This window comes from Physeter macrocephalus, chromosome 7 (assembly GCF_002837175.3).
Source record: "Physeter macrocephalus isolate SW-GA chromosome 7, ASM283717v5, whole genome shotgun sequence".
In the NCBI taxonomy this organism is placed as follows: Eukaryota; Metazoa; Chordata; class Mammalia; order Artiodactyla; family Physeteridae; genus Physeter; species Physeter macrocephalus.
The window spans coordinates 123,445,882-123,472,244 of NC_041220.1; the positions used below are offsets into that span (position 1 = coordinate 123,445,882).

Below are 26,363 nucleotides of genomic sequence, written 5' to 3' on the forward strand. Positions count from 1 at the left end.
CATAAATAAATACATAAATTTATTTAAAAAAAAGAAATGACATGTGTAAAATTTATTTCTAAGTCAAAGTAAAGTATCAGGAGTCAACCCTATTACTAAAGTCTAAATAAAAAACATCATGCAGAACATTTAGGCACTTTATAGTTAACTTGTCACTACAGCATTATTTCATAAGTGTGCAAAGTGAAAAATTTTTTTCAAAAAGAAAAATGTTTCTAAATGACCTTTTAGAATAAAATGGAAAATTGGCTTACCTCTTCCCTGTGATTCTTAATTGGCATACAAAGAATACTTTGTGTCTTGTAGCCGGTAATTTGGTCAACTTCTGCATTGAACCGAGGATCCTAGTTAGGAAGAAGAAATTCAATTTAGTGACTGACCTGTTCAAAGACTGATTTGATTTTTCTGTTTTATAGGATTAGAGAAATCTAATCATCGACTCACCTTGTTGCTCTGAATGACAATTTTATTATTGTAAAAGGCATCAAATCATACAAGTACATATCATCTTTGACAAAGATAAATTTAAGGGTTTTTTAGCAGCTAGTATTTATGAAAAAAATACAGATGTAAACAAATGTTAAGAAATAAAGGAAATTCAAAATATTAACCAATTTAGATAGCCTCACTTAAACTCAGGAAAAAGTGGCAACTCTCCTCCTCTGTAATACAATTTGCCTATTCCCATCGTACTGATTCTTCTGAAAAGGAAAAGCATCTTTGGTCTGAAACTTTTCCTATAAAACTCACCACCTCCAAAATGACCTTTTCAATACTGACTTAACTTCCCTTGTAATGACTGTATATATATATATTTCCCCAGTATTCTGTATTTCTATCTCAGGTGTTTCATAAGAATTAAAAATCTTATATTTTCTTTCTTTTTGTATATTAATAAAACTGCATGGGCTTCATCAGACTATAAACAATTCCTCAATCTTTTGAATCTCTTTCCCCTTTTACAAAGCACATCTTCCCACATCCCATAATCACAAAGGACCGCTGAAAGGTGTAAAAGTTCTAAATGTGGCTTAAAGAAAGAAAGACACAGGCTATTTTCCCTTAAACCAGATTGAGAAGATCAAAGGTAGGCTGTAAATTCTATGAGGGGCTTTTTTTGGTTCACCACACTGTATTCCCAAGATTAGCACAGGAACTCAAAAACATTTGTTAAACATATGAAGGAATTCATTAACAAATGATATCATAGTTATCCAACATGATCACTTTTAGCTTACTATAGTTTAAAGCAAATCTGATAGGTAGGAGGAAAAACATACTCAAGGAAATGGACAGAGACCAGTATATGAGATACAATTAGAAGGGAAGCAAACATACCAGAACATAAACATCTGAATGAATACTGTTCCCTTCAAAGCAACAGCCTTGGGAACTTACATGCTCAACCTAATAATAGCATTATTGTTCTAAAAACTCTGCTTTTGGAATTCCCTTCAGAAAATATGGAATAGTCACACTGGAGAAATCCTCATCTTTGAAGGTCATTTCTTTTTTTTTTTTAAATAGTCTAAAGTACGCAAAGCCAAAGCTGTGAATGAAGTAAATGATTACACTAGATTCCATCAACTAGGGTCAGAAATGAGGCCAATTTTCCCCATGAGGGACCAAACATGGCATTAAAGGCAATTTCAAAAGAAAAGTTATAAAATGGTAGAAAATCAATATAAATATTTTATATTATAAATATACACTACTGCATTTTTAATTTTTCTGCAAACATGCTCAAAGTTATACTGAAAGACAGAGAAAACCTTGGCTCAATGTTTCCAAAAAACAGTTCTTAAATAGCATACTATATTGCAAGGCATCTAAAGAAAGCAGACAGGCTACTGATACGGACAAATTAAAAGAAGTTAAAAATTATGAATTTATATAGTGAATTATTCTACAAGCTAATAATCAAAATATGTATAGAAATGCATCCTCAGCAATTATTTTGTTAATGAATATCTGAATTACAAGACCAATTTATAAAAAAGAGGATTAAACCCAACTATCTAATCAAAGCAAGAGTCTGAAATTAGTAGCACTTGCATGGAATTTTTTTGTGCATACTGGAAGTTTAAAATAAACAGCAGCCCTGGATTTCATTCTTCATTGAAGGAGGTAGGAGTAATGTATGCTTCAAAATCACTTCAAGTGAATTTTGGCATCTCAAAGAATTTTTCCTTTAACAATGTACCCAGTGCAGGGGCTATAAACACATAGAGAACTTCTAACCCCTCTAGGTCCAGTAAACATTGAAAGAAAAATGGAGCACTATTATTTCATTATTATTGTGATTATTTCTTTCACTGTTTATAAGAACATGACAGTGTAAAAAAAACACACAGCTTAGATATCCATCTCCCATACTAAAACAACTAGTACCAGACTTGCCCCCTTGCTGAAAAATACAAGATTAGACCAAATACATGCAATAACTAAACTACACACAGTGAAGAAGGAAATACACATGATTGTCTTGCAATAATCCGGTTCCTCCTGGGGGCAGGCAGGTGGTACCCAAGTAGAGTAACAGTTCCAAATAGAACTGAATTCAGGGCTTCTAAAGTGGCTGGTATGTGCAAGGCAAAGTACCTGATAAGAGAGGCTGTGCTTTGGGTGGGGTTAGGGGTGTAAAGAAGGAGTGGCAGAAGACTGAGTGGCTAGTCACTTCACAGGCATGTATTTGGCAAGACTCTAAGAGACCTAGCAAAGATTTCCTGTTGAAGGCTGAAAGTGAATGGTGATAACCAATTCTAAAAATGTTTGAAGACACTGGGGTTCTACCCACCAGAGGAGATATCTCACTAGGCACCTCAGGCATTCAGTTGAGACACAGAAAGGCCACTCCTTGGTGGTAAGGACCTGAGCAGCATTCCCTAAGACTAAATTTAAAACTAAAGTAGATCCATCCTAACAAATAATAATACCAAACGTGACAGGACCGAAAGGATCCTCCAGTAACTCCACTGTCTACAAGAACAAAGGTCAGCTCTGTTTTAAAGGAAGTTGATATAATCCAAATGCCCTGCAACAAAACATTCACAATGTCCAGCATACAATAAAAAAAAAAAAGTCACAACGCATGTGAAGAAACAGGAAATTGAAACCCACAGTGAAGAAAAAAAGCAGTCAATAGAAAATGACCCCAAGATGATTCAGATGTTGGAATTAACAAACAGGAACCTCGAAGCAGCTATTATAAATGTATTTAAGGACTGAAGAGAAAATATGGTAATAATAAACAGATGGAAATCTCTGCAGAAAGAAAAAGTATTTTTAAAAAGCCAAATGGAAATTCTAGAATTGAAAAGTACAAAGTCTAAAACGAAGAGTTCACTGATGGATTTAACAGCAGATTGGAAACAATGGAAGGGTCAGTGAATCTGAAGACAGATCGACAGAAAGTATCCAATCAAAAGGACTGAGAGGACAAAAAAAAACCCTATAAAAAGTTAACAGAGCCTCAATGTTCTGTGGGACAACATCAAATAGTCTAACACATATACAACTGGAGTCCAAAGAGAAGAGAATGGAGCAGAAAAAATATTTAAACACATGACCAAAAATTTCCCAAAGTTAGTGAAAACCTTAAATATATACACAGTGTGAAAATGATATATACTATGAAACATATAAGGTGAAAAATGAAGCCAAGCTGACGTCTCATAAGAAAAATGAAAACCAGAAAAAAGTGAGAGAACTTCTTAAGCGTTGAAAGAAAACTACTATTAACTGAGAATCGTCTAGACAGTGAAAATATCTTTCAAGATTACAAGCAAAATAAAGCCATTTTCAGATAAACGAAATCAGAGAATTCGTCACCACCAGACCAGTACTAAAGAAATGTTAATGAGAGTTCTTCAGCTTGAAGAGAAAGATAAGAGATTCTACAGAAAGGAGTAAAGAGCTTGGAACATGGCTTGAGCACATGCACAAATATATGAAGAATAAGGAAATGAATCCACAAAGATATTGCTATGATTTATGTCAGCAAGTGTACTGCCTATGTTTTCCTCTAGGAGTTTTATAGTATCCGGTCCTACATTTAGGTCTTTAATCCATTTTGAGTTTATTTTTGTGTATGGTCTTAGAGAATGTTCTAATTTCATTCTTTTACATGTGGCTGTCCAGTTTTCCCAGCACCACTTATTGAAGAGACTGTCTTTTATCCATTGTATATTCTTGCCTCTTTTGTCGGATATTTGGTATATGTATGTGTGTGTGTGTGTGTGTGTGTGTGTGTGTGTGTGTGTGTGTGTTATGGAATATCACTCAACCATAAAAAAGAATGAAATAATGGCATCTGCAGCAACACAGATGGACCTAGAGATTACCATACTAGGTGAAGTAAGCCAGACATAGAAAGACAAATATTATATGATATCACTCATGTGTGGAATATAAAAAAGACAAAAAAAGACATAAGTGAACTTATTTACAAGACAGAAACAGTCCCTCAGACATAGAAAACAAACTTATGGAAAGGGGAGGGTAATAAATTAGGAGTTTGGGATTAACATATATACATTACTACATATAAAATAGATAATCAACAAGGACCTGCTGTGTAGCACAGGGAACTATATTCAATATTTTCTAATAACCTATAAGAGAAAAGAATCTGAGAAAGAACATATATATATATTACATATATAATATATATAATATTATATTATATATATTAAGAAAAGAGGAAGAAAAAATATACCTTGAGGTGTTAGATTGAAGCTGGAGGTAAGAATTCATTGTTTATCATATAGTGAGTAGTTAGATATAGGAATAAATAAAATATAAGTGTATGTGTGTCTGTGTATATATTTTTTTCTAGCTCTGTCTGCTGATAAACTAGTAGCAGTGAGCACACCTACTGCCTAGATCCTGGTTTCTAAATACCATCCCCTCCACTGAAAGGAACCAGGGCTCCTTGGGAAAAAGAATGATCATAGGGCTAGGGCAGGGAAAGTAAAAGATGAGTTTGGAACATCTTGTTAAGCAGTTAAAACTTTCAGCTCCCCTAGAAAGCAAGAAAATGCCAAGAGTGATGGGGACATATCAAAAAGACATAGGAGCCAGTAAATCTGATATAATCTGAGAATTTGGAAAAATAAAGATAGTAATAGAGCATAACTCATTAAACAAAATAAAAATCCATGAGTCCATAATGATAGAAATGAATAATGAATGAATAAAGAAGGCAAAGCTCTTCTTTACACTGGAATGCCAACTAATATATATAGAAGGTATTATGAAGTTGGAAAATCAGTGGATGACAAAACTGATAAAGGTACTGATGAGGAATAGGATATCTACACAATATCAAAATATCTCCTTTTAAGATACTTAATTACAATGGAAAAATTATAACTTTATAGTGGAAAAACCTAGTGGATACCGCTTTAACCAAGTTATCAAATTTAATATCATCAATACTGGGGTAAAGTAACATCATATGCTACCTGGTAACGTATGCTAAGAAGGTCTGTGGTATAATAAAAAATATATTGGTCTAGCATAGAGCTCCTCAAACCCTTGGAATTTCCTGAGTGATAGGAGATTCTTTTTATATTCATAACAAGCCCCTTACAACCATACCTGAGTTCATACTAATGAGAAGACTCACGGGTCGGGGGGAGGGAGGCCTCAAATAGCTTCAGGATGGGGGCTGGCTGCCAGGAAAACCAATCAAGAGATTAGAGGATTAGAACTTTCAGCCCCACCACTGACTTCTGGATAGGAGAGAGGGGGCTGAAGCTTGAGTCCAATCACCGGTGGCCAATGATTTAATCAATCATGCCATCAGATCTGAGGGAACTTTTGGGTTGGTGGAGATAACTGTGTGCTGGGATGGTGGTGCACCTCCCCTTTCCCCGGCCCCTGCCGAGAGGGCATGGAAGTTTTGTGTGTCCCCCCGCCCCCCGCTTGCTCCTTGCCCTATGCACCTCTTCTATTTGGCTATTTCTGAATTGCATCCTCTATAATAAAACTGTAATTTTAAGTAGTGCTTTAGGGTTTTCCTGAGTTCTGAGTCATTTTAGGACATTATTAAACCTGAGCAGGGAACCCCGGAATTTGTAGTTAGCCAGACATAAGTGTGGCTAGCCTGGGTATCCTATTCAGGGCTGGTATCTGAAGTGGGGACAGCATTGTGGGACTGAGTCCTTAACCTGTGGGGTCTGCACTAACTCCAGGAGCTAGTGTCAGAATTGAGCTGGATTGTACGACACCCCAGCTGGTGTACGAGAAGTAAAGAATTGATTGCTGTTTGTAAAACCAAGCTAGGTCTCAAGATCAACATCTGTCACATTCCTGCCAAAAGTGCCTGACTTGAATCAATTCAAGAAAAACATTCTACAAGATAACTGGCCTGTATTCTTCCAAACTACATGTAAAGAAAGATAAAGAAACACTGAGAAGCTATTCCAGATTTAATGGAGACCAAAGAGATAGGACAAGTATGTGCACTATGTAATCCTGAATTACAGCCTTGATCAGAGTGAAAAAAATAACTATAAAGGACATTCATGGAACAAGTGACCAAATTTGACTACGGAATGTTTGATAATAGTACTGTATCATAAAATTTCCAGATTTTGATAAATGTATCACAATTGTGTAAGAGAACATTCTTGTTATAAACTATACACTGAAATATTTAGTAAAAATGTCTCCAAATGGTTCAGAAAAAAATAATATGCATATATTACTTATATGTATTATATATAGGAAAAGAAAATAATAAAGCAAATGGGGCAAAATATATACAATTGGAGAATCTGGGTAAAGGGTACACACAAGTTTCTGATGCTGGTCTTGCAACTTTTCTTTAAGCTTGAAATGGTATAAAAATAAAAATAACAGGAAACAAAAAGCAAATAACACAGTAGACTTGCCAAATTATATGCGCTGGTTTTCTTCCACAAAGTGGAAGACCTAGAGATTATTAGAACACTGAACAAAGATATAGCAGTTCCCAAACTGTGTTCCCTGGGGCACAATTACACCATGACAAAATTATCAAATTTAATAATTTATCAAAACTAAAGAATTTATCAAAATTAGAACAGTTGCTATTGTTATCTCTTTCCTCTGAAATTCATTTTGGAAATAATTTTATTCACCAGAAATTCACTTGAGCAGTAAGTGAGACCTGCAGGATGAGAGATGAAGATTTATTTACCTGGAAAAGGACTGAAAAGGAAGGAATGAAGTGGGAGTGGGAGGAGTAGCAGCTCCACGGTGAAGGCCACATGAGTGACAATGTGACCCTTCCCTAAGATCCTCCAAGTTTTCTCCCTAGAAATCATAGTATCCATGGAGAGGCTGTCCCATGGAAACAGGAGAAGAGCCCAAGTTTTGCACTCCAGTTGACTTAGGAAAAAGAGGGTTGTTTAGACAATAGAAATCCTTTGACATAGGAAATCTTGCGGAGTCTTAAGGCTTCCATAAGACATGGAACCAGGGGTTCAGGCAATCTGTGATGGTTAATTTTATGTGTCAACTTGACTAGGCTAAGGGATGCCCAAATAGCTGATAAAACATTACTTCCAGGTGTGCCTGTGAGGATGTGTCCAGAAGAGATGAACATTTGAATCAGGAGAATGAGTAAAGAAGACCTTCATCAATGCCAGTGGGCATCATCCAATCCCTTGAGTACCTGAATAGAACAAAAAAGGCAGAGGAAGGACAAATTTGCTCTCTAAGACATCCATCTTCTCTTGCCCTCCTGCTGTCCCTCAGAGCTCCTGGTTGTAAAGCTTTTGGCCTCAGACACAGACCAGTGTTATACCATTGGCCCCCCTAATTCTTAGGCCTTCAGACTCTGAATTACACCATCAACTTTCCTGATTCTCCAGCTTGCAGATGGCAGGCAGACTGTGGAACTTCTAGGCCTCCATATCTAAGTGGCTAATTCCTACAGTAAATCACTTCTTATTTATCTCTATTTATCCAACTGGTTCTGTTTCTCTGAAGAACACTGACTAATACACAATCCAATCTAGATACTGGATGATATCTAGTTTTTATATATGAGGATGATGCCAACACATTTATACAGTTGCTCTGATTATTATGTGTTAATATTTTATTATTACGAAATGCTCTGCCATATTCAAGAAAGTTGCATGAATGATGGGCTAGTGAAGGAGGAGATGATGTGTGACTGAACATCACTGGTATCTGTGATCTAATTGAGACTCACTGGTCTAAGTTGTCGATCTTGTCTTATATTTTAAAATATGAATGTGTTATTTTATTAGTAGTAAAACAGTTGAATCCCCAAGTCTATATCATTCTGTTACAAAGTTTTAAAAAGTGAATCAAATGTTGACCATTTCTTACAATTAATCTATCTAGGAGACTATTTTTTTTTACTCTTAGTTTCAATCTGCGCACTACTCTTATTTCATGGCCACTTCTTGGTTTTCTACTGCAACACTATAACTTTTAAGTGTTCTATGGTCACATAAGCTAAAGAAATGTGTCATTTTTACAGACACATATTTAAAGAAGTAGGACTCAGAAAACATAGAATATACTTTGATATTCTGATTATTTTCACAAAAGGCTATGAGACAGTATTTTGACTATTCAAGCTATGAATGCCGCGACAGTGAGAGGCCCGCGCACCGCGATAAAGAGTGGCCCCCGCTCGCTGCAACTAGAGAAAGCCCTCGCACAGAAACGAAGACCCAACACAGCCAAAAATTTTTTTTAAATTTGAAAAAATAAAAATATATATTGCCTTAAACTGGTCTCTTTAACCTTTTTTTCCTATTGCGTTTCTTCTGATGTCAAAATAATGTGTTTTCGCTGACAATTTAAAATATACAGGTAAGTATAAGTTTGTTTTCTGTGTCTGTGGGTCTATTTGGAGGGACAAATTAGGAATTTGGGATTAACATATACACAGTATTATATATAAAATAGATAAGCAGTAAGGATCTACTATATAGCACAGGGAACTATATTCAATATTTTCTAATAACCTATAAGAGAAAAGAATCTGAGAAAGAACATATATATATATTACATATATAATATATATAATATTATATTATATATATTAAGAAAAGAGGAAGAAAAAATATACCTTGAGGTGTTAGATTGAAGCTGGAGGTAAGAATTCATTGTTTATCATATAGTGAGTAGTTAGATATAGGAATAAATAAAATATAAGTGTATGTGTGTCTGTGTATATATTTTTTTCTAGCTCTGTCTGCTGATAAACTAGTAGCAGTGAGCACACCTACTGCCTAGATCCTGGTTTCTAAATACCATCCCCTCCACTGAAAGGAACCAGGGCTCCTTGGGAAAAAGAATGATCATAGGGCTAGGGCAGGGAAAGTAAAAGATGAGTTTGGAACATCTTGTTAAGCAGTTAAAACTTTCAGCTCCCCTAGAAAGCAAGAAAATGCCAAGAGTGATGGGGACATATCAAAAAGACATAGGAGCCAGTAAATCTGATATAATCTGAGAATTTGGAAAAATAAAGATAGTAATAGAGCATAACTCATTAAACAAAATAAAAATCCATGAGTCCATAATGATAGAAATGAATAATGAATGAAGAAGGCAAAGCTCTTCTTTACACTGGAATGCCAACTAATATATATAGAAGGTATTATGAAGTTGGAAAATCAGTGGATGACAAAACTGATAAAGGTACTGATGAGGAATAGGATATCTACACAATATCAAAATATCTCCTTTTAAGATACTTAATTACAATGGAAAAATTATAACTTTATAGTGGAAAAACCTAGTGGATACCGCTTTAACCAAGTTATCAAATTTAATATCATCAATACTGGGGTAAAGTAACATCATATGCTACCTGGTAACGTATGCTAAGAAGGTCTGTGGTATAATAAAAAATATATTGGTCTAGCATAGAGCTCCTCAAACCCTTGGAATTTCCTGAGTGATAGGAGATTCTTTTTATATTCATAACAAGCCCCTTACAACCATACCTGAGTTCATACTAATGAGAAGACTCACGGGTCGGGGGGAGGGAGGCCTCAAATAGCTTCAGGATGGGGGCTGGCTGCCAGGAAAACCAATCAAGAGATTAGAGGATTAGAACTTTCAGCCCCACCACTGACTTCTGGATAGGAGAGAGGGGGCTGAAGCTTGAGTCCAATCACCGGTGGCCAATGATTTAATCAATCATGCCATCAGATCTGAGGGAACTTTTGGGTTGGTGGAGATAACTGTGTGCTGGGATGGTGGTGCACCTCCCCTTTCCCCGGCCCCTGCCGAGAGGGCATGGAAGTTTTGTGTGTCCCCCCGCCCCCCGCTTGCTCCTTGCCCTATGCACCTCTTCTATTTGGCTATTTCTGAATTGCATCCTCTATAATAAAACTGTAATTTTAAGTAGTGCTTTAGGGTTTTCCTGAGTTCTGAGTCATTTTAGGACATTATTAAACCTGAGCAGGGAACCCCGGAATTTGTAGTTAGCCAGACATAAGTGTGGCTAGCCTGGGTATCCTATTCAGGGCTGGTATCTGAAGTGGGGACAGCATTGTGGGACTGAGTCCTTAACCTGTGGGGTCTGCACTAACTCCAGGAGCTAGTGTCAGAATTGAGCTGGATTGTACGACACCCCAGCTGGTGTACGAGAAGTAAAGAATTGATTGCTGTTTGTAAAACCAAGCTAGGTCTCAAGATCAACATCTGTCACATTCCTGCCAAAAGTGCCTGACTTGAATCAATTCAAGAAAAACATTCTACAAGATAACTGGCCTGTATTCTTCCAAACTACATGTAAAGAAAGATAAAGAAACACTGAGAAGCTATTCCAGATTTAATGGAGACCAAAGAGATAGGACAAGTATGTGCACTATGTAATCCTGAATTACAGCCTTGATCAGAGTGAAAAAAATAACTATAAAGGACATTCATGGAACAAGTGACCAAATTTGACTACGGAATGTTTGATAATAGTACTGTATCATAAAATTTCCAGATTTTGATAAATGTATCACAATTGTGTAAGAGAACATTCTTGTTATAAACTATACACTGAAATATTTAGTAAAAATGTCTCCAAATGGTTCAGAAAAAAATAATATGCATATATTACTTATATGTATTATATATAGGAAAAGAAAATAATAAAGCAAATGGGGCAAAATATATACAATTGGAGAATCTGGGTAAAGGGTACACACAAGTTTCTGATGCTGGTCTTGCAACTTTTCTTTAAGCTTGAAATGGTATAAAAATAAAAATAACAGGAAACAAAAAGCAAATAACACAGTAGACTTGCCAAATTATATGCGCTGGTTTTCTTCCACAAAGTGGAAGACCTAGAGATTATTAGAACACTGAACAAAGATATAGCAGTTCCCAAACTGTGTTCCCTGGGGCACAATTACACCATGACAAAATTATCAAATTTAATAATTTATCAAAACTAAAGAATTTATCAAAATTAGAACAGTTGCTATTGTTATCTCTTTCCTCTGAAATTCATTTTGGAAATAATTTTATTCACCAGAAATTCACTTGAGCAGTAAGTGAGACCTGCAGGATGAGAGATGAAGATTTATTTACCTGGAAAAGGACTGAAAAGGAAGGAATGAAGTGGGAGTGGGAGGAGTAGCAGCTCCACGGTGAAGGCCACATGAGTGACAATGTGACCCTTCCCTAAGATCCTCCAAGTTTTCTCCCTAGAAATCATAGTATCCATGGAGAGGCTGTCCCATGGAAACAGGAGAAGAGCCCAAGTTTTGCACTCCAGTTGACTTAGGAAAAAGAGGGTTGTTTAGACAATAGAAATCCTTTGACATAGGAAATCTTGCGGAGTCTTAAGGCTTCCATAAGACATGGAACCAGGGGTTCAGGCAATCTGTGATGGTTAATTTTATGTGTCAACTTGACTAGGCTAAGGGATGCCCAAATAGCTGATAAAACATTACTTCCAGGTGTGCCTGTGAGGATGTGTCCAGAAGAGATGAACATCTGAATCAGGAGAATGAGTAAAGAAGACCTTCATCAATGCCAGTGGGCATCATCCAATCCCTTGAGTACCTGAATAGAACAAAAAAGGCAGAGGAAGGACAAATTTGCTCTCTAAGACATCCATCTTCTCTTGCCCTCCTGCTGTCCCTCAGAGCTCCTGGTTGTAAAGCTTTTGGCCTCAGACACAGACCAGTGTTATACCATTGGCCCCCCTAATTCTTAGGCCTTCAGACTCTGAATTACACCATCAACTTTCCTGATTCTCCAGCTTGCAGATGGCAGGCAGACTGTGGAACTTCTAGGCCTCCATATCTAAGTGGCTAATTCCTACAGTAAATCACTTCTTATTTATCTCTATTTATCCAACTGGTTCTGTTTCTCTGAAGAACACTGACTAATACACAATCCAATCTAGATACTGGATGATATCTAGTTTTTATATATGAGGATGATGCCAACACATTTATACAGTTGCTCTGATTATTATGTGTTAATATTTTATTATTACGAAATGCTCTGCCATATTCAAGAAAGTTGCATGAATGATGGGCTAGTGAAGGAGGAGATGATGTGTGACTGAACATCACTGGTATCTGTGATCTAATTGAGACTCACTGGTCTAAGTTGTCGATCTTGTCTTATATTTTAAAATATGAATGTGTTATTTTATTAGTAGTAAAACAGTTGAATCCCCAAGTCTATATCATTCTGTTACAAAGTTTTAAAAAGTGAATCAAATGTTGACCATTTCTTACAATTAATCTATCTAGGAGACTATTTTTTTTTACTCTTAGTTTCAATCTGCGCACTACTCTTATTTCATGGCCACTTCTTGGTTTTCTACTGCAACACTATAACTTTTAAGTGTTCTATGGTCACATAAGCTAAAGAAATGTGTCATTTTTACAGACACATATTTAAAGAAGTAGGACTCAGAAAACATAGAATATACTTTGATATTCTGATTATTTTCACAAAAGGCTATGAGACAGTATTTTGACTATTCAAGCTATGAATGGGCTGAGTAATGAATTAGCCACTAGCCAACTGACTTCCACTGTTAATACCAATGTAAATTATGTCACAGATCAATCCCACAACTTCTAATGAAATTCCTGGGACAGGAATAACTTCTGCAAGGCCTCTATAAACACAGATCAAGGGTGTCAAGGGTGAAGCAGCAACATGAGAAATCCACAGGCTAAGAGGCTTCACCCTGGGGTCACTGCAAATCAAGGACACTGGGCCTATTTCAGATGGCAGTACAAGAATTAAATTATTACTAACTGCAAGACAAAAATTATACCATCAAAACTCTAAAGATGGTAAACAGATTAAATAAATTGTATATAAATGAAGAAATCCTCAGGGCTGGAGAAATTTAGGACCATGCAGACAAATGAAGGCTTTCTCAGCAAAGCTGAAGCGTATTTATGGTCCTACTGTACTTGGGACTATAGTGTCATTGAAAAGCGGAAACCCAGCTGTCACCTAAGAGAGGAAGGGAATTCTGCAAACTTGGCAGCGATTCTGCAGCTGTGTCCTTAATACCCCTCTTGGAGTCTGTCATGGTGTGATGTTACTCACAGAGCTCAAAGAGGTCATGGAGATAGCTCCGTGAAGAATCAAAATGGAAAAGACTGCTGGTATAGAGTTGATTCTGAAACCTATCTCAGGATTTAACCTATCCGAACTATCACATCTCTCCCCAGATCCCTGCCCTCAGTATTCCCTACCAGTTACCATTATTTATTCAACCAACTTCAAAACCCAAGTCTTCTCCAACTCCTCTTTTCTCCTCACTTCCATCTCCTATAGCTGCCAAGTCTAGCAGATTCAGCTTCTTCATCTTTAATCCATTCCCTCCTTTTGGTCCTGAAGGCCAGTGCCCTGGATCAGGTCCTTACTTCCTCAGACTATTAAAATAACCTATCCTCCCAGTTTCCAGTATTTTTCCCCAATTCATTTTATGACCACCATATTATTCATCTTTCTAAATCACAGTCTGAATCATGCCAGTTCCCCTTTCAAACCATCTTCAGTGATTCCTCATAGCTCTGAATCAAACATATACACCTCAGCTTGGCATTCAAGACCCCAGTGATCTCCAGCAGCTCCTCAACATCTATACTGACTATCACCCACACATTTCCATATGAGCACCACATGGTCCAACTTCCTGTCTCTTCTGCAAACTTCTCTTTACATCTGGATCTCACTATGCACACAACTCAATCTACTCCAATCTCACCCATCTTCCAGGGTCCACAGCAGTCACTGCTTCCTCAAAGAAACCTCTCTCCGTCTCCCCAATTATATGTGATCTCCTGCTTCCCTGAACCTAACACATTTTCCCTGGATCTACTATGACCTGCTTTCCATTCTACTTATTTATCTCATCTACTATAATTTTCTCCCAATCACTATTTATTAAGACTTACCTATGTTCCAGGCACTGTCTTAGACATCAGGAATACAGGGGTGACTAAAACATCTATGACCCCTCAGATTACAAAGAGGGGCCTCAAGCTAGTATTACTATGGAACCTTCATAGTGTACCACGTGATAAGTAGCTAGAACATAATTCATAAACATACTAAGTGTCATTCAATTAAGATGCTTTGTTTAAAACCTCTAATTCTAGTAATAAAAGATTAATTTTAAATGGGAAATTTCAAGAATCATATAGTGTAATCTTTAAGTCCATAACTGAAGTAAAAGTGGAAGAAATATCAAATCTTTCCATCAAAATACTGTAGGGCAAAAATTTCCATTTTTTGAAGCTATCCGTAAATTTATTTGTTTAATAAAACAAATGAAAGAGTGGAAAGAAAGAAAATCAGACTTTGCTGTCAATGGGAGTTCAAATGAATGACTATGATTAACTGAATGAATGAATTTAAAAAGACTATGGGTTTGGTTTTCTGATGGCTTTTGGACCTATCATTTTAGAATATTAGTAAATTCCTAGAAGTTCACATGGAGATAACATAGATAGGGGATATGTAGAGTGATCAGGTAAAAAGAAGAAAGAATACAACTATGAGATGACCTATGTTAAATTATCATTAAGGAGAAAAACAGGACAAGACTTCTCTCCGGCCTCTATCCTTGATCCAGACATTAGCGAAGAAACTCTGACATTTAAAAGATGGGAAAGTTCTTGCCATATATTCCCATTTTAAATAAGTACACACATTATTACATCTCAGTGTCAAATATCCCCACGATTCACAGTAGTTGTCCAATGCCCCACCCGTGTTCCACCCCCCACCCCGCCTCTGTTCCAACAGTTTCTTATTTACCTCATATGCATCTTTGATGTTCAAGGGCTCACCAAGAGCTGCCACGTGTCCCACGATGCCTTTATTCCACTCTAAGCGGATACAGTTATTTGAAGCTTCTTCCAGTGTTGAACCTTCTGCAACATCAAAGAGGCGGCTAATAAGAAACTTGTCGTTGGCGCTGTCCTCACAGACGAGGAACAGGGAATAGCGGTCAGCGGAGATGAGGCCGTGGATATGCAAGAAAATTTTGTGACATAAGGCTGTGACATCCAAGTGGCTAGAAATATCTTTCACTAACTCCAAGAGTCTCGAGCACTGGTCCCCTTCATCATGATCAAACCGTGGGGGGGTTAGAGGCATCTGTTCCTTCTTTTCCGAGTCAGAGAGGAAGCTCACAGTTCCCTCAGAATCCTTGACAACGATGGGTCTAAGAGGTCGATCAAATTCGGAGGCAGAGATTTTCCTGGCTGGTGTTCCAGGGACACAGCTCTCTGCACGGGGACTCTGCTGCGAGGGGCAAGAGCAAGATTCCACGTGGCCTCTGATGCCTTCCTTGCACACAGGGATGCTGTGAACTCTCTCAGCAAACCATGCATTGACCATTTCTCTGCAGAAAAGAACATGCAGACACAGTAAATACTTAAGGAAGAACACCCCTCCTTAAATATTGCTACCCCTGAAAGCTTCTAAAAATCCTCTCATGGTAAACTGAGGCAGTAATGGTTCAATCTGTCATAGAAAATAAAAACAAGATGGTTTATTTAAGACAGTTTTAGTCTGAAAATCTGTAGAGGACAGTTGCTTCAATGAACACTTTGATAAAGCCTGACTCCTATATACATGTATTTTCAGATATCTGATTTACTATACATCAAGTGTCAAGTCTGCTCCTCTCAAAATCAATTTGTATTAAAGTAAGACACTAAATTTAACAATAGTCTTAGGAAAACATAGATACGGAAATTAATTTGCTATTGAAAACACACAACTTGTTCTGAAGTTAAATATTTTTAAAAATTTATCTGAATTTGGCTAGCTAATATGCTTAATTTTAGATAATTGTTATCTATATTGCTATATATACATTAGATTTAGAAAGGGAAATGAAAAATAGAAACAATTTGATCTGGTATATAGTAAAAAGATTATAGATTTCCATTAATATCATACTGATAATGTTTGTTCAGATAATGGTAAAAATGATCTCTTCTTCTAGATTATCTTTTCCTTGTATAAAGGAGGAAAACAAAAAAGTAAGCATAACTAGTATAAAAAATTCAGTCCAAGAAAACTTAAATTATTTATGTTGTTAATGTGCCATCCCATGAAGAAACCTGTCTGAGATAAAGCCTTCACAGTGGGTGATTTTTTTAAACAAATATACCGGATCATATATATCCAAATAATTGTTGTTCAATTCAAATAATTCCTCTTGGGCAGCTGTAATCTTAAGCCAATTGATGGTGCCATTACTTTAGACATTTTTGGAACTCTTCTTTTGAAACTAACTTCTAAAAAATTTCAAAAGCCATATAAGAATATTAGTTTTATCTGAAAGTTAGATCTTCTTTTTCACCGAGCCTTCCTCTGAAAACAAGCAAATAAAACCGCAAAAAACCTAGAGTAATGGCTAACTTCATATATATCTTATGCATTAGACTTGATTTTTTCCAAAACTCAAATTTACTTTCAAAAGACAAAAACTTGCTAGCATTGAGGATATTTAAAAGAACTGGCCTATAAGAGCAATGCAATCTCCACTCTACAATGACTTACTGATTATTTTCACCAAAGAGCCAGGATAAAAAAGTCTGACAGTGTACTATTTTGGAGAGTGTAAGGATACAGACACTCTCTCATCCTTTTGGATGCAGTAGAAATTGATAACACCTCTTCAGAGGGCAAGCAGGCAATATCTAACAAGTTTTAAAATGCATTTATCCTTTGTTCCACAGATTTTACACATGCGGCAAAGGAAGTACCAGGGTATTTATTTACTGTGGTACTGTTTGTTACAGCAAAGATAAGAAGAAACCTAATACCTCAAACAGAAGCCTGGAAAACACATCATGGCACATTTATAAATGTGACACTAGACAAAGATTTTTAAATGGTCACGGATACTGATATGAATAATCACCACAATTTATTAAGTGAAAAAAGAAGATCCAGACGGGGGAAAGAAGAGTTAGCCTCTTTTCAGAGTCTCTACTAAGTCTTTCACTTATAGAATGCTCCCTTAATTATTTTAGTTTGAACAACACTCTATTGTTTGGTAAATATATATTACCCTGAAATGGCACTGGTCTAGAATGAAATGAGTCAAAAAAAGATAACACAGATATTATCAGGATTACCTCATAATTCCAAGTGTTAGATATAGTTATAAATTTTAAAGCTCTCTTTAAAAACCTATGTAGGGACTTCCCTGGTGGTCCAGTGGTCAAGACTCTGCATCCCCACTGCCGGGGTCACGGGTTTGATCCCTGGTCAGGGAACTAAGATCCTGCATGCCATGCACCATGGCCAAAATAATAATAATAAACAAAAGTTTTTTAGAAAGCAATGCAGTTAAGTATATTGTACAGATCTCCGGTGTATACCTCTAGCACAGACTCTTTTAAAATATAATCGCCTAATGTTTTATAAATGCATGCCATGGCTGGAGACAAAATTTCCAGTGATGAGAACATAGATTGATATTAAAATAATGCTGTATCTCAAAAACTTCGATAGAAATGAGGGGAACATACTTTGGGAAATGCTTACATAACCTCCAAAATCACAGCAGTAGTGCCAAAGACACTGATGTCAGACATGCATGTGAAAAATGTACAGGAAGCATTTGAATAAACTGTTTTGTAAAATGTAAGACAGGAAAAAAGCGATACATTTAAATTAACATATCGTGATTTTAAAATATGTACATGCAACTTAAATTCTCAAATCAATATAAAAAGAGGCATTTTAACTACTTCAGTTACAAACCTGAAACACAGCCTCGTCTTATTTCTTACCTTCTCATTGGAAAATGGTGATCAACTTTTTAATCCAACCACCTACTTGACAGCTCCATGTGAACGTCTAAATAGACACCTTGACATGCTGAAATCAGAATTCCTAATGCCCCACCCTTCATCTTGCCCCAGCCTCACTCCCTGCCAGGTTTCTTCATATTAGTAAGTAACACCATCCTCTCCCTAGTTACTCAACCAAACATCTAGGAATTGCTCTGGATTTCTGTTTCCTTCAACTCTCTCTTCTAATCCAGCAGCCAAGTCCTGTCACCTTGACTTCTAAAACCCTATAGTCCAATCTTCTCATTTCTATCTCCTGTACCACTTCCCTGGTCCAAACCCCACCATCTCTCACCTCGGACTGTGGCCACAACCCCTTAACTGGTCTCTCTGATATTATACAAGCCTCCCTTCAATCCATTCTCCACACAGTAGCCAGAGTAATCTTCGAACAAAGTAAACCTTAACATCTTAACTACCCTACTTGGCTTCTCACTGAATTGAGACTAAAACTCAAATTCTTTCAATCCCTTACCACAGTCCCTCTCACCCGTGCCTCCCTGATGCTCCTTAGGCACATGAGACTGCTCCCAGTCTGGAAAGCTCTCCTCACCTGCACCTGGCTGATCACAGCTTCCTCATCTCCTGTGCAGACAGGCCTTCCCTGATCACTCCACCTCAGGTGGCACCGACACGTTATGTTCTCCCCCCCATGCTATCTGAATTCTTACTATCATCTATTCTTCTGGTTTATTAATCTGTTGGTTTATTGCCTCCTCCGATGAGATGTAAATTTCATACTTGTCTGTCTTCTTCACGACTGCATTCCTGTACTTAGAGAACGTCTGTCACATAATAAGTCCTTGATAAATATGTGAGTGAAGTGAATGAATGAATAAATGAAGACTCCTAAATTACCTGCATTAAAAGGGACAACAGTCTTTTGAAAATGTGAATGCTGATATATTTGTTACAGAAAATCAACATTGTGTTTTAGCTATTAATGTTCATCACTCCTTGGATGTCAGCCTCATAGCTGACCATGGCTAATTTACCCTCATATATCCTGTAGGGCCTAATATATGTCTTAAACAGAGCCAGTGTCCAAAAATTCTTTGTTAGGTGTTTTGTATTATTATATTTAATAGTCTCACAAGTGTTGTATTTCTAGATATTCTCTTGGAGAGATGAACTCAGTATTAAATGACACAGGAACAGGAGACCTGGTATATTAAGTGATTCAACCAACAATTTTTATCAATCACCAGTCATGGGGGAAAGGGTTTTCTCATGACCACATTATTGATTATCTGAGTCCCTGTAGATATATCCCTGTGTATGGAAAACATATGTTATCATAACATCAAAACAATCACTTATAAACCAACTGTAAATAAAATTAAATCATCTCTCACACCTCTCTCCCTTCAGGCATCCCTTGACGTTTTGCAGTGCATGACCTATGTGGCTTATGAAGTGGGCCGTCCTTCCTAAGACTAATATCTATCATCTCCTATTGACTGTTTTTTAATACTTCAATCTCTGCAAATACAAATCACCTGCAGACTGAAATTTAAACTCTTATGTAAGATACAGAATTTCTAGAAGTAAACCAAAGTGATGTTGGAGAACTATTCTAATATTACATAAAGCCACAGATAATTAAGGGTTAAGCTCAATAAAAAAACAGCTAACAATCAAAAAATTAAAACACAGCAAGGATCATGACATAAATACCTGAAAAGAGAATTCTATTCAAATAACTGCATTCTAGATTAAGAAGGGCTGCTGGAAAAACTGATGACATCTTCAAATATTAATTTTAAAAACCTATATTTGGGGAAAAAGACTCTCTTTATGATCCTGCTGCAAATGTCAAATGAGAAGTAAAGATATTAGTTTATGGCATAGTCTTGCCAGAAACTTGTGTATTTTACAAATTAGCTTGGAATTTTCATTATAATCTAAATTTTACTAAGTCCAAAATAAGGTAAATTTACTTTCATAACCTGTGGTTCCATTTTTCAAGATAAAGTTCCAATCAAAACCTTTTCACTGATAGTTTTCGGTTTAACTGGATTCATTTTTAAGTGTCTTTTTTCTCTAGAATGGATTATTCTCATGAAGGTCCTTGAGAGTGCCAGGCAGTAACTAGGCTGGGCACCAGGGATACAGGAGTGAGCAAGCCCAGACCTCTCCTCCCTAAAGTGAAGCTTATATTGTGTCCAGAAGTTAATTTATACATGTACTGAATTTGCTGTCACATGAAGTTATTACGTAACTGCATGTGAATGAAGAAAGATGGAAAGATGAACATGTCAAATACGAGGGTAAATACACCAGATGAGATTCAAGAAACCTGGCTGGTAGCTCTGACTGGAGCAAATTACTTCTATGGCCTGAGACAGGATCTCTATTTTCTCTTCTTTCTCTTCCTTGAGTCTATGAGATTTTGAAAAGTATTTACATTAGTGATACTGGAAGGAAAAAAAGCACCATTTTATTTAAACCTGGTGAGGCAGGCACTAACAATCCTACTCTTTCTCAATTATGCAGCTAAATTAAATGGCTGAACCAAACACATTCTGCTAGCTGGCAGCATAATCAGGAATCAAATCTAGGTCTCCTATTCCAAGTCTTACAGCCTGTAAGACTATAAAAGTTCCCAGAACATCAATGTTTGTCATGAAGACACTTCATAATGTCTAGCTGCATCTGAAAGAGTCAAAAATCAAATTTAAACACACAAGGCATAGAGAGAATAAAATCACGTATAATACACATTCTCTAACTTAATTCTTTCCATCCAGATCGTAAAAGGACGGCACACTAAACCACTGAGGTAAAAACACTGCCCCAAGGGACTCAGAGAACAAATGTTCTTAAGGATTGTGTCCTGAAAAAAATCTAACCGAATCCCATGCCTATGTTTCTCTGAAAACAGGTCATGGTTTATAAACCTAGAATGATGTACTGAAAAGAATGTATAATAAATGTGTTCAAGAGAAGAGTAATTCTCAGGGATGCTAGATTTAGCAAATAAAAATACTGGATACCCAGTTAAAACTGAGTTTCAGATAAACAATGAATAATTTTTTAATATAAGTAGAATCTAAAATTCAAATTCTACCGGGTGTCCTGTATTTTAGCTGGCCACACTAGTTGTTCGATATTCTGTTTTTCCCAACTGAAATTATTGGCAGATAGACAACAAAGAAAAGGTAGGTTCTATGGAGCATACTAATGAGCTCCAGGCTATCAAACCACTAATACTAATTTTATCATCGAAAGAGCACAAAGGATCCTGTGTACCACACTGTGATCCTGTGTATGATAACTGAGCCTTTTGAAAGCTCTTGGATTAATAATTTGTGGCATAAAATTCTTCCTAAATCAAGCCTTTTCATTTTACTGTCCAAACCATACCATATATTTAATAGAGGAAAAAAAACAAACTGCAATCTGCTTATAAAAGGGAGGTTGACTAATTGCTAAAAATTTTTGGGACTTACAAAGCACCCTGAGAAGTTGTGTTTTTCAGCCATTAATCCAAAATTCCAATCATTATTCTAGCATTTGCTGCCAATGGGATTTGTGACCAGTGGCAAACAATTTTCTTCTTCTGAGTTTCAATTTCATCCTCTACATAATAGGGGAAATACTGCCTGTTCTACCTTCTTCATGAAGTGCAAGGTGCTGTCTTCGGCAGAGTATAAAGTCAAGAATACCAAACTGGCCATCAGGAAACAACTCTGGTTCCAACTATAAGAATACACAGATGTGAGGCTGAACCAGTCACAACTTCTCTGGAGGTCGTTTTCTCCAGAGTACAAGTCCTTCATTATAAAAATGGTCAGCTGTATGAACAGGTCATGAAGACTCCCACAACTTCTTACATTATCAATAGGCCAGTAGGTGATGATTATTAGTTTGGTCAACTCCTGTCATCTCCTTTTGCCCCTCAGCTTCCCCATTTTCAAACAGGGGAAAGACTTCTTACTGCTTCACTCACCACACAGGATTGATGTTTGAGACAAGTTATAAAATGCATGTGGGCTTCCCTGGTGGTGCAGTGGTTAAGAGTCCGCCTGCCAATGTAGGGGACATGGGTTCGAGCCCTGGTCCAGGAAGATCCCACATGCCGCGGAGCAACTAAGCACGTGTGCCACAACTACTGAGCCTGCGCTCTAGAGCCCGCAAGCCACAACTACTGGGCCCGTGCGCCACAACTACCGAAGCCCACATGCCTAGAGCCTGTGCTCCGCAACAAGAGAAGCCACCGCAATGGGAAGCCCGCACGCTGCAACGAAGAGTAGCCCCTGCTCGATGCAACTAGAGAAAAGCCCAGGAGCAGCAACGAAGACCCTACTGAGCCCGTGCGCCACAACTACCGAAGCCCACATGCCTAGAGCCTGTGCTCCGCAACAAGAGAAGCCACCGCAATGGGAAGCCCGCACGCTGCAACGAAGAGTAGCCCCTGCTCGATGCAACTAGAGAAAAGCCCAGGAGCAGCAACGAAGACCCAACACAGCCAAAAATAAATAAATAGATAAATAAATAAAATTTTTAAAAAAGAAAAAGAAAATGCACGTGGAAGCATTTCAAAATCTCTTCCATATTTTTAAGATGGTGCTATCTCCTAGACCCTTAGTACTCATTCCAATGGAGATGTAGGGCTGGGGTAAAGAGCAATGGCTGTTCATTTCATCATAAAGTTCAGCCAAGAGAATCAGAGAAAGTAAGGGGGAAAGAGGTCGTGTTCCAGGTGGTATGGGTCCACAGGCCGAGTGGGTCTAATAGCGTTTGGAAATAGGCTGGCTACATGCATCCTGAGCATTCAAAGTCCTTGTCCAAAGCAGACGCTGCAGATTGTCATTTATTACAGAATCCCACTAAGTTTTCCCCCTAAATAGAAGAGTTACATCGTAACTCTCCATAAGTTACATCCTAGCCATTTGAGCAGAAAGAATGAAACGGATGCAAGTTCCACAAAGGTATTTTACCCTCTATGCCAAGTGCTAATAACTTAGAGACTCTGCTTTCATGTATAAGCAAGTCCTTGTTAACTGTCCTGCAATCACAAGCAGAGCGGCCCTCTTGAAGTCTTTGAGTTGATTTAACTTTTACAAGGCTGTTAATGAAAAACAATAGCCCCTGGACCCTTGAAATAAAGCCACGGCCAAGGGAAATACAATAAAAATTAATGCCGAGAATTTATAATCGATGACAAGATCCTGATGCTTAACATCCCATCCAAATCATTCCTTCTCTCCTCACCAAAATCTGTTTTATTATCCTCCAGTCAGTTATTTCCTTCCATATTTTATTACACAAAAAATTTCTTAGCTCAAAAATGAGTTGTATTATATATCTTTTTAAAATGGGTAAATTCAATTTAGTTTTGTTTTTAAACTTGTACAATATGTCTTAAAATAACTGGAGAAACCCTGGAGGGTACCAAAATCAATGTTGGGAGTTATTCCTCTCAGGTAACATGAATGTGAAAACCAACTGTGGTTTCAAACTTGCAGGTACCACAGCTGCTGCTCAGGGCTCACTAAGGAACCCTTTCCCATACTGAGCAAGTAAAGAACCCAAAAGATTGATATTAATTAGACACCAGGAAATAAAGCCAAGATAAAAACTTGTCATGAGTTTACCATAAATGTGACTTGGATTTTAAATCTCAAGTCTTTTAAAACAATGAATCCAATCAGAAGTTTACTGTCTTAATAGTCTACTTTACTGAAGACCCTTGCAGCTCAAACTGTCCATGCAATGATGATTTAATATAAAAATCAGTGTCATGAGGAATAACATTTAACATATTTTGATTTCATGAGGCTTCTTTATAGCACTAACAGCATTGCATTCTTCAAGACAGTGCTTCAATGTGGGTGGAGCACCCTACAAAACTAAATGCGTTCATGTACTCAAAAGGCCAGGTGGCCAGGTTCTAGCAGCTGCTGCAGGAAAAGGCTGAGTTTGACATTTCCATTGTCAGACATTTGGGGTCTTTAGTAACACAGAGGAATGGAATGAATAAATTCATTCGTGAATGATAAGAAAACATGGAAGGAATTCTGGGGGGTAGAAAGCCTGGAAGGTGAATTGTCATTTTTTATAACGGTTATAACAAAGAGTTTATCTCATCAAAATTACACACATGGCAGAAATAAAGTGCTATATATTTCATACCACACACCCTGTGTGCTCCTATTTTTAGAGAAGATGAAAAGCGTATCATTCTTAAAATGATAGATTCAATTAAGTTAATGATTAAATTTAATGGTACCAAGCTAATAATATCTTTTTTTTTTAACATCTTTATTGGAGTATAACTGTTTTACAATGGTGTGTTAGTTTCTGCTTTACAACAAAGTGAATCAGTTATACATATACATATGTTCCCATATCTCTTCCCTCTTGCGTCTCCCTCCCTCCCACCCTCCCTATCCCACCCCTCTACATGGTCACAAACCACCGAGCTGATCTCCCTGTGCTATGCGGCAGCTTCCCACTAGCTATCTATTTTACATTTGGTAGTGTATCGGCCATGGCTCACGGGCCCAGCCGCTCCGCGGCATGTGGGATCCTCCCGGACCGGGGCGCGAACCCGGTTCCCCTGCATCGGCAGGCGGACGCGCAACCAGCGCGCCACCAGGGAAGCCCTAGTATATCTTTTTAATTGCTATTTAAATAGGTATAAGTTTTTGTATATCAGCTACACTTCATCTCATACTTTACAAAATTTTTACAAATTGATTAGTGATATTCATTGAAAGAAATGGAAGGTCACTGTATGATGACACATACTCTGTTAAGAATGAAACTTTTCCCCTTTTGCAATTTCTCATTTTCACTCAATATTATTACCTATCACAGGAAGAAAAACTACGGTTTATAGTTTGTGTTCTAGAAATTTTCCACTAATCTAAACAAGTCACAGCTTCTTCCAAATGCCTACTATCTAGAAGTATTAAATAGGATATGCAAAACTTATTGCATAGTGGGATGCAAGCTCTCACATAGCATTTCAAATGATTAGCAAAAGATACACACACACACACACACACACACACACACACACACACACACACACGCCTGTGTCCAAAGGGGCTCCATGCAGCAATAACTTTAATTTCTACCAAAGATGAACTGTTCACTCATTTACAAAACGAATCTTAAAAAGACAAATACCTTAAAATATATATTCAGTATTCCAGATGCCTTGAAAGGGAAAAATAATTAAAATACCTTGTCTAGATAGCATATTTCTTGGCATCTAGAAAAGTAAGGAAAAGAAAAATTTATGAAGCAGTGTAAAATTCTGATGTAAACATAATAATTCTCATGAGTTAAAAATATAATTAGGGCTTCCCTGGTGGCGCAGTGGTTGAGAATCTGCCTGCCAATGCAGGGGACATGGGCTCGAGCCCTGGTCTGGGAGGATCCCACATGCCGCGGAGCAACTAGGCCCGTGGGCCACACCTAAAATATAATTAGGGCTTCCCTGGTGGCGCAGTGGTTGAGAATCTGCCTGCCAATGCAGGGGACATGGGCTCGAGCCCTGGTCTGGGAGGATCCCACATGCCGCGGAGCAACTAGGCCCGTGAGCCACACCTACTGAGCCTGCGCATCTGGAGCCTGTGCTCCGCAACAGGAGAGGCCGCTATAGTGAGAGGCCCGCGCACCTTGATGAAGAGTGGCCCCCGCTTGCCACAACTAGAGAAAGCCCTTGCACAGAAACGAAGACCCAACACAGCAAAAAAAAAAAATATATATATATATATATATCTATATATATAATTAGATGAAACCTACTTGTAGCGCAACTAGTTTAATGTGCTTTGTACTCTTGCCTAAAATAATGTATCAGAGGATAAAAATTCTTTGAAAATATACTATACTTAGGGTACTTTTATTCTAATACTAAAAATATAATTAACAGTCCAGTACCTAAACTTTCAGCCGTTCTATTTTAAAATGTTATCGGAGAGTTCCTACTTTTTATACTCTGAAATAATATATGCAAATGAAACCCACTTGGGCAAAGTCTCTAGGCACCTCATTTAGTAATGTGCT

At 37.4% G+C, this 26,363-nt stretch overlaps 1 protein-coding gene across 4 annotated transcripts in view; it reads right to left on the reverse strand.

Moving 5' to 3' along the window:
• PDE5A (phosphodiesterase 5A) overlaps nucleotides 1-26,363 on the reverse strand; it is a 147,268-nt gene that overhangs the window by 109,579 nt on the left and 11,326 nt on the right. For 3 of the 4 annotated variants that reach the window (XM_024119197.2, XM_024119199.3, XM_028492240.2), the window contains exons 2-3: nucleotides 15,280-15,868; nucleotides 255-344 (exon numbers count right to left, since the gene is read on the reverse strand). In XM_024119197.2, the coding sequence (XP_023974965.1) occupies nucleotides 255-344; nucleotides 15,280-15,868 (679 nt within the window). Of the gene's footprint in view, nucleotides 1-254; nucleotides 345-15,279; nucleotides 15,869-25,535; nucleotides 25,572-26,363 lie in introns of those variants that run through there. The other variant, XM_024119198.2, reaches the window with a different exon arrangement.